At 35.6% G+C, this 9,720-nt stretch overlaps 1 protein-coding gene across 1 annotated transcript; it reads left to right on the plus strand.

The window, feature by feature from the left end:
* The first annotated feature begins 212 nt into the window (after window positions 1–212).
* On the plus strand, window positions 213–8,585 carry LOC125856472 (uncharacterized). Its single transcript, XM_049536030.1, has 10 exons — window positions 213–371; window positions 2,612–2,822; window positions 3,954–4,079; window positions 4,158–4,310; window positions 6,045–6,174; window positions 6,270–6,311; window positions 6,693–6,941; window positions 7,083–7,122; window positions 7,774–7,851; window positions 8,015–8,585. Exons 1-10 carry the CDS (start codon window positions 301–303, stop codon window positions 8,079–8,081), a joined length of 1,167 nt encoding a protein of 388 aa, XP_049391987.1. The 5' UTR covers window positions 213–300; the 3' UTR covers window positions 8,082–8,585.
* Window positions 8,586–9,720: the final 1,135 nt, after the last annotated feature.

Consider the following 9,720-nt stretch of genomic DNA (forward strand, 5'->3'; position numbering starts at 1 on the left):
TCACATTTCTCAAATAATAATTTATAATATTTTTTCTATATTATCAATAACTTATTTGTGGAATTATTCTAAATTTACTTTTACTTATTTTTTAATAAATAAAATTATAAAATTAACTGGATTCAATAGGATTAATTAATATTAGTAATGTTATTTTAAAAATTTTATCAATTAAAAAAATGTATTATAGTTTGTAAGAGTTTTTTTATGTTTACCAGTACCACCGCTCTCTCTCCACTTTGCCCCTTTCGTTTTTTTTCTTCTGAATCCTTCATATCAATTGTCGATTACTCGTCCGCCATGGAAGAAGGTACATCGCGACGTGCCAAACGTCCCTTCGTTGAGGACGATGACTCCAATAAACCTCCAGAGTAACTATTTCCTTCTTTCGTTTTATGTTTTTTTGAAAATTTTCATGTGATTTTGTGCCCTAATTTATTCTGAACATACTTAGGGATTCTGCACAGATGAAAGCTCATATTGTTTTGTGATATCGAGTTCGGAATATAAAATTTGAGCTATAAGTTTGTGATTTCTTAGTAAATAATATTTTGTATATGCTTGAAAACATAGTGCTGAATCACCCAAGGGTGCGGCTTAGTGATTAATGAAGTGGTTGAGAACCCTGAGCTCTCACAAAACTCAGGGGAGACAAAGAAATACCAGGTGATTCTTTCCATCTCTCATAGCCTTGGTGGACAGAGTTATTTGGTACGTGGTGGGAGGTATCCAATGGATTCGGATACCAAGGTCATCAAAAAAACAAAAAAACATCTCAAGGGTGTGGCTTAGTGGTCAAGGATGTGGGTTGAGGCGTTGAGCATTATGAGGTCTCATGTTCAATTTCTAGAAGAGACAAAAATGCTAGATGATTTTTTTCTATTTGTTCTAGTTTTGGTGGACATAGTTACCTGATATTTGTTAATGGTGGGAGGTGGAATATGTCTCATGGAATTAGTTGAGGTGTGCGAAAGCTGGCGTGAACACCACGGTCATAATAAAAACATAGTGCGAAAGGAAACCAATTTATTTTACTTTTGAAATATAATTGATGTCATAAAAAAGTGAATAAGGAAGGGTGTGGTCTAGTGGTTAATGAAGTGAGTTGAGAACCATGAGGTCTAATGTTCAAATTCCAACATAGAGAAGAAAGGTGATTTCTTTCTACCTGTCCTAGCCTTGGGGATAGAGTTACCTTATAGCTGTTTCGGTGGGAGTGACAGATATCTATGTAATTAGTTAAGGTGCTCATAAGCTGGTTTGGATACTATGGTTGTCAAAAAAAAAGGAAGAAGTGAACTAGGGGGAGTATTTTGTATCAATAGAAAGGTAATAATTGATAAATAAATAAGGAAGCTCGTTTTTGTTTTTATAACTCAATTAATTCTATTCTATGGGATCTCTACTACCTCCCATCAACATAGGTACCACTTTACCACTTTACTCTGTCAACCAAGGCTTAAATAGATAGGGAGAAGTCACATAGTATTTTTTGCTTCTGTTGGGATTGATTTATTATGTCATTATTGTAAGAATTTTAGGAGCTTCCTAGAGGAGTGTAGGAGTATGTACTTGGATTTGCTTTCTTTCAGCTTCTATCTATGTTTGTTTACAACATGATTCTGCAAATGCGCCCAAATTCTATTAGCTTGTTTTGTTTTTTTCCTAATGTGAATTACTGTTGATTTCATATTGATGTGAACCTGGAGAAAAAATCTAGTGGGAATGGGCGGATTGTGTATTCTTAGTGCCTAGAGAATGTCTAGAAAAAAAGGGTGTGTTTGGCCTTGAGAGAACTATGTAAGGAAAATACGTTATTTGTTGGAGATTTAAGGAATTATACAGTGACTATGCCTCATGCCCAAACTAATTGGATCAGTTATATGTAATCTCTATATCTATTTACTCTTACTGTGATCATTTCATTCCAGTCCTCAATAGTTTGTCGTTGAAGATAAAGTAGGAGTTTTCTAAAACTAGAGGTACTCTAAATCTCACACTTGTCCCTACAATATCCTACATTTGGTGGGAATTGTGTTGTTGAAAAGGCGTCTCCATCTTGTCTATTGCCACGATGAAGAAATTACTTGGGTGCCCTGTTTATTAATTTTCCTATCACCGAAAACTAAACTAAAATATATTAAGCAGATGAGATGGTTTTCCAGTTTATTTCTTCACTAGCTATTTGTAATCTTATCAATAGGCTGAAGTCTATGTATCTGCCTGAATCAAGAAGGAATAAAATATGATCCCAAATTTGACTGGTTAATTCTTTTTGCTTGTTTCCAGTTTCCACTTCTAATTAGGAGTAGAAGCTGGAATTGCTTTCTTTTTCAGATTAGAGGTTGTATTTTGTTGTTGAGACTGTCATGAGTTTAGTAGGAGAAAAATTAGAATTTTTTTTACCTATTGTTATTTTCCTTGTAAAGATAATGTGTTTCATGAGCCAGCAATAACAAGTAATACAACTTCAAATAGCGTTTTTTTCAATGTGATATCGTCTGCCATGCTCTATGACAACCTCATTTGTTGGGTTCAAAATTGTTTCATTTTGATGCTGGATTTTAAGGATGTTTGCATTGACATGTTGCTTTCTTCCTCAACATCACAGACAGAAGCGTGTAAGGTTCCCAAAGGGTAAGAAGGTAAAGCAGGCCGATAACACGATTGATGGGCGTGAAGATAAACCTAGTGGGCGAACAGATCCTCGCGCTGCTGCCAAAGAGCGTTCGGCACGGCGGAATCAAATAACAGCGGAGCTCCTTGATGAAGAAAACGAAGGTGAAATAGCTGACATATCGCGGGCAGAAGTAGAATATGAGGTTTGTTCCTTCCAATATCTGTTATTCCATAATTGTTTATTAGTAGTTAGGTACTTTGTGGATATCTGATGTCTAGTTCATATCTCTTGATAAGGAAGTGATACTAGGATTATTACAAACTTTTTTGGGGCTTGGCATGATTTGTGCTGCATTTTTAGCTAGAACAACTTAGATATGGGTAATCTTCTCAAAAAGAGCTGAGATATGGGTGCTCATTTCATAATTGAAAACCATAAATAATCTTGATTGCTAATTATATTCCCCAAGTAGTAAGTAGTAACATAAGCAAAATAGGGACCATCTGTAACTTCATCAAAAAACCCCACTAATACATTCCTATAGAATTTTATATTTCAATCCTTTATGCTCTAGAAACAAAGGTCAAGGAGACAAAATGGTGAACTTTCTTGGCATATAACGGCTCATCAAAAGGAATAGCATAATGTTGCATGCCATGTGTAAATGAATCATCGTTAGAATTATAATAACTGTGCACTTCACTTAATAAAGCATGTGCCTTACTTCTCGCTTTTTCATTTCAAACCTCGCAGACGCTTTTTTGCACCTTTCACTTTTAAATTCACTGAGAATGAATCGTTGTTTGTGTGTCCAATAGACTTGTCTCGTTCTATCTTATGTAGTGTTCTTCCTGGGACTTTATGAACTGTGGGTCTTTGAACTGTACAAATAGAAAATGGGTAAGATTTAAATTCTGCACCTACTTTAATTTGCATAGAGGTGAGAAAAGGAATACAAAGAAGAAAAGAATTTGTCTGAGTTCCCTTGAATAATTTTTTCCTGTTCTTCATACTTTCCTTGCCAATGAAACAATGGAAAGAAAATTTGTAGCTTTACTTCCGTGGTTTACTTCTGTTTTATTTTCTGAGCATTTTATTTCTTTTATTTAAACTCTCCAAACATAAATGTTAATTAAATTTGATTAATTATGCTTCATGTACCGTCACATTAAATTCGTGGAGTTATATTGTTATTTGTTCTCTGGTTCGGCCTATAAAACAAACTAAAGCACTTCTGATTATTTGTATTCTAATTACTCTATGGCTAAACTACGTATTTCTTGTTTGTTTGTATTCCTTTCTGATGTAACTAATGGAATGTCTCTGGTTGCAGGAAAATGAAACATTCATTGATGATGGTATTGCAATAGAGCCTTTTAATCTGAATAAAGAGAGAGAAGAAGGTTATTTTGATGCATCAGGAAACTATGTTGAATATTTAAATCAAAATGAGATAAAGGTGCTAGTCTTACATCAAACATTTTCTACCCCCAGGCCCCATTCCTTGCATCTTTTCCTGATCTTAGTAAGTGTACAGGACGCATGGCTTGATAGTGTTGATACTGAGAAAAGATATTCTGGGAAGAAAGCTATCAAGATATCAAATGAAGATGAGATTCAAGACCTTACATCAGAACAACTAGGAAAGATGAAGAGGCGAATTGCTGATGTGCTCGAACCAGGAGAAACAGTAACTATTCCCACCTCATGTTTTCTAGTTTTTTTTGTTCATTATTTTTAATGGATAAATACTGTTGATGGCATTTGCTTGTAGATTATTTTCTGATATCTTCAAAATATTTTATGTGCTCTCATTTCTGATTCCTTCCGTGGTGGTTCAACATGAATTTTATCTGCTTTTCCCACATGTATTTATCTCGTAGCTAATGGTTACATATTGATACTGTGTTTGGATGTTACCTTCTGTCTTTGGCAACAGTTGTTGTTTGCATATTATATTTTCTTCGTTGTCCAAGCAAAGTTCTTTGTGGCTTTTTGCTGTTGTTTTCAAATGAGAAATGGAGAGGCTATGGTTGAGCAGTTGAGCTGTTAAGATTTACATTGTTATTTTATAACTTTTTGGCGATTTTTGGTTGAACACAAATGAATGAGTCAAGGCCAAGTCTCTTTAATCATATTAGAATTGGAGGAGTTAAAAAAGAACTAGGTGGATTTTATGGGGCTCATTCCCAAGGCATTTAATATTTGAATTTAACAGTCGTGCGCAATTGTGCATGTTAGAGCCAATTCCAGAAATATGTAGGTTGAAACTTTAGAATCACCGCAATATAGTAAATACCTCATTGGCTTTTCTGTAGGAGAAGTTTTGGTGCCCGTTAGAATAGCACATCCTTTTGAAAATTTTGCGCACCCTATGGGAGCTATTTTCATCATTAAATTTCATCATGGTAGTTAGACATTGGCACCATCAACTTTGCATCTGTTATTTTGGCAATTCAACTTGTTTCCTCTACAAATACTTCCTCTAAACACAGCCATCCATTCAATAACAAGTAAATTTAACATATTGTTTGCTGTATTGCTCAGTCAGTTACTTGCTTGCTTCCTCTGACAGCTTTCCTCTCTCCAAATATGAATAATTTAATGACAAGATGCTTTGCATCAGACCAGCATACTGGTAAAGTTGGTGCCACACCATTTATTCTTTCCCCCTTCCCTCCCTTGGTCATCTATCCTTGTCAATCAGGATATTCAAGTGTAAGGCCTTCACCCAAAAGTTCCTGATGCCTGCAGGCAGAGGTATGTCATCTGGCATCCAGTCCATTGGGGGTGTTGGCAGGTCACTCTCTCTATTCTCTACAAAAAATCTGTTAAATTCATAGGTTGCTTTGAGGGTACATGTTATTCAATTAAAGGAAGACGGTAGAAGATTTTGTTTGAGAGAAGGCTTTGCTTATTTGCTTGGAAGGTTAATATCTGAATCTGGTGTGGTGTTTAAGAACACCAGAATACCCTTCTCTTTTACTTTCAATATTTATCACTCTTTTTGTTATTTTTTACCATGTTTAGCACTTAGGGTATCAGAGCTGTGATCAATCATCTTGTTTTTGATAATTTCTAGAAGCTGGTTGATTTTAATTTTTTTTTTGATAATGGTAACTGAGAAGCTGGTTGATTTTTGGCCCTTCATTTCCAACCAAACAAATCATGCTGCCTATTTGCAATTTGCTCACAGTGGATTTGCATTGCAGCGAGTTCTCTCGACATTATTGTTAATTTAGACCATACACCATTCGCTTTTTATTCCTGTATTAGCTGCCTCATATAAATCTGGCAGGCCTTGTACGATAAAGATATCCACTTGTTATGTTTGAGTACTTCTGCCAAGAATCTTTGTGCTATGAAGTTGATGTTGTTCTCTATTGCTTTGGGACTCATGGGGAGAACATTTTACTTCCAACAGGTTTTACGAGGTTTAAGGAGATTGAAAGGTACCTCAAACAATAACAAGGGCAAAATGTCTGTAGAAACTAAGCAGCTGTTTGATCAGCTAACAGAAGATGCTATGAAGCTGATGGAGAATGGAGATTACAGTTAAGTGTGTTTGCATAATAACTGTATTGCAAGGTAATAGTTGAATAGAATACCAAGGACGGTTCTAATCTGTTAGTCTATTTCTTGTTCACAGATGTGTATGAAGAAAAGCAAGAGAGTTTCCAGCGGGAAGCAGGTACTTGTCATTGTGTTATTCCCTCTTTTCTCTGACATTATATCCACCATGACCATAACTCAAGGAAGTGGAAAATATATGATGGCAGTCTTGTCTTTTCCCTAACCAAACTGGTTAAGACTCCCCCCACTTTTTTTTTTGGGGGGGGGGGGGGGGGGGGGGGNGGGGGGGGGGGGGGGGGGATGGAGGGGGGAATGTGGACACAGAAAAACAGGAAGTAGTAGATTTTTCCCCTGGTTACTGGCTTTGCTTTTATCTACTATAAGGATGATATTGGTGACTCAAGTTTTATGCTAGGGTTCTGAAGTAAAGAACAATTGACATTTCTCTTGAGCTGCATGAGTGAGGGTATTATCTTATTTGCATTTTGTATTGATCCAGAGGGATATGAGAAGTTAGCTCAGGCAAGACAGGGTAAATCCAGTGAATCGATGCAGCCTAAGCCTGATAGTATCCTCGATGAAGGTTTCCTCCCCAGTGGGTCAACTGCTACTGCAGGAGGACATTCTATGCATAATGCAGACATGGCTTCATCAAATTCATACAACTCAGCTAGCAAGAACGATGATGCACTTGACATGTTTGGTGAAGACGATGAAAATATTCCAGCTAATCCTGCCTCTAATGGAGGTAATTTGATCTCTAAACACGTCTAGAATTGACATTATTGACAAATTTAGTCCATTATTCTATGTGAGAGGAGATTACAAGTTTTTTTTTAGCATATTTCCCCTTTCCACATACGTGACTCCCGCTCAATGTTAACTGTAGGTGATCAGCATGGCGATTATGTCTTCGATGAGTCCTCTGGGTATGTTTTCTACCTTTTAGCTCATTACACTACTTTTCTCCTTCTGCTCATAGTGTGCAGACATCCTAGTAATAAGAAATCAAACCGTGTCATTTTGAAATTCCGCTGATCAACTGGGAGCAGGTTATTGTAGGGTTCTTCCATGTTCAATCAAAGAAATACTCAATGTTGTAATTCCAACGGAAGAGGATCCTATGAAATTTATTTGAACATAGTTCTTTCGGAGTTTTCCGTTCCAATTTATACTCTTTCAACATTCTTTTCAAGCTAATATTGACAGAAGTGTTTCTGTCGGGTTGCCATTTCATTTGTCAGTTTCCGCCTACATACTCATTTTGGAAGTTCATGGTAGTATGCTAGTTCCTTTACATGATATGATATCCATCTTTGTTTTAGCAGTAGCAGGGACTACCAAATAACTATTGGTTTCCTGCTTGTCTAATCTTTCTACATTGACTTGATAAGAGCAGATATGGGATGTCAAGAGTGATATGAAAGGTTCATATGTTCTATCTGTCTAGGAACTTCAATTCCATTGTTTAAGGAACTGCGCCTCCAAAGTTGGAATCTGTCATTTATGTCATAGTGCATTTATTTTTGTATTGCTGTCTCAAACTTGACTTACTCCTTTTTGTATTTTTCGTCGATCAGTTATTACTACAGCAGCAGTTTGGGCTACTATTATGATCCATCATCTGGACTGTATTGCCATGCTTCATCAGGACAATGGTAATGACACTCAACTGTTTTAACTGACAGAAAGTCTGGATATTGATCTACCTATTTTCGGTTGATTACTCGCAATTTGTGTAGACCCGATAGTAGTAGTGTGATTTGAACTGTCAAAAATAGCATTTTTGTTAACTGTTTTTCTTTGATGTATCAAATGTAGGTACTCATATAATGATGAATCGGGTATATACCAAGAGGTGCCACAAGCTACATCCGATGCCAATTGAAAGGGACCGAGTTCTTATACAGGAGGAGTGATGGGCCTGGTGATAGTTTTCTTGACAGAGGTTGACTGCTTTGCTGCATTTGTCAAACTTACTGATACTTTTCTTCGACGGCTTTGCTGCATTTGTCAAACTTACTGAATCTCAGCCTTTGGAAACACATCATATTTGAGAAATGCTTTTTGCACTCTGCCCAGTGCTCACTGCAAACATCATGGTTGGAATGATATATTTTCGTTTACGTATAAGCAGGTGTACAGTGAATTCATAGCACGTTGAGAAGACAAAACTTGTTTCTTGTATCTTGTGGTGACAGACAATCTCATTGGTTTCTTGTTCTTGTAACTGCAAAATGCTGCTAGTTTTCAGTGCCTCTCGAACTGTAAAATTGTTGTCTCGTTTGTTTCTTCAGTTCTATTTGTGATATGACTGGAAAGAAAAGGCAGTGCGGGTGCACTAAAGTTTCTGCTGCCGAACTACAAGGGTCTATTTGTACGTAGCCTTACAAAATCTCTGCTAGAGGTTGTTTCCATGATTTGAACCCTTGACCTCGTGGTCACATGACAACTTTACCAGTAACTACTTTTGAGCTAGTGCACAAACAACACTGATTTTTGAAGTCAGGAAACATAATAGAGGGTTAAGTTAACCTATTTCGAATAGTTCATAAATATTTTAAACCATTTTTCCTTTCTAAAATTGAAAAGAAACAAAGGATTCATGTAAGTTTGTTCTATGAAAAACATGAAATGCTTAATGATTAATTTTTGTAATTATGAAAATTATCTAAGTTTTGACAATAGCACTCAACAATTCAATTTAAGTGGCCTACCCTACTTTTAAGTAGTTTTATTTAGTTCTTCCCCAAATTTTGATTTTACTAGTTCACCAGATGAAAAGTGATTAATCATTGGTGGATTGAATATTTTTGTCTCAATAAGAGCAAATGATGATACACCGATAAATAATATTCTAATTAGTTATCTCATATAAAAAGTGCGATAACATATCTCGTCTATATATAAATAATGAGATAAAGTAATTCTACAACTAATTAATTACTTACAACCAAGCGTAAAACAAAATACTATATCTTTCGTTTCAATTTATTTATCATACTTTCCTTTTTTGTTAAAAATGTCTTTTTCTCCTTTTAGCAACTTTTTAATTTCTATTTTTCATGACAACCTTTAATTTAAGACAATAAAATTCAAAAATCTACTTTACTTTCTTAAACTTCATACCAAATCAAAATAAAACGAAAAAAATATCATATTTTATACTAAAATTATAATCCTTATCCTGTCAACCGACCCCACAATTCTAAAGGTGGATTATTCCATATCCAACAACTCTTGAATTTAACACAAAAATATTGAGCCACCGGTAAAAAACAAATAATTAACTGACACGTGTCAGTTTCATCCTACGTGGACCAATCAGATTAAAGAAACAGATCACATCTCAACCTTTTTTCTTGTCCACAAATTTTGAATCTCCCCTTTCCCCACACCCCCTTAAAGCTTTGTCCACCACAAATTAGATCACACTGCCACGTGTCATCCATTCCCCTACGCTTCCTTTTATATATATTTAAAAAAATTCACTAACTTATTCAATTCAAATAATTTATTTAATGCTT

This window comes from Solanum stenotomum, chromosome 2, assembly GCF_019186545.1.
Source record: "Solanum stenotomum isolate F172 chromosome 2, ASM1918654v1, whole genome shotgun sequence".
NCBI classification, from domain to species: domain Eukaryota; kingdom Viridiplantae; phylum Streptophyta; class Magnoliopsida; order Solanales; family Solanaceae; genus Solanum; species Solanum stenotomum.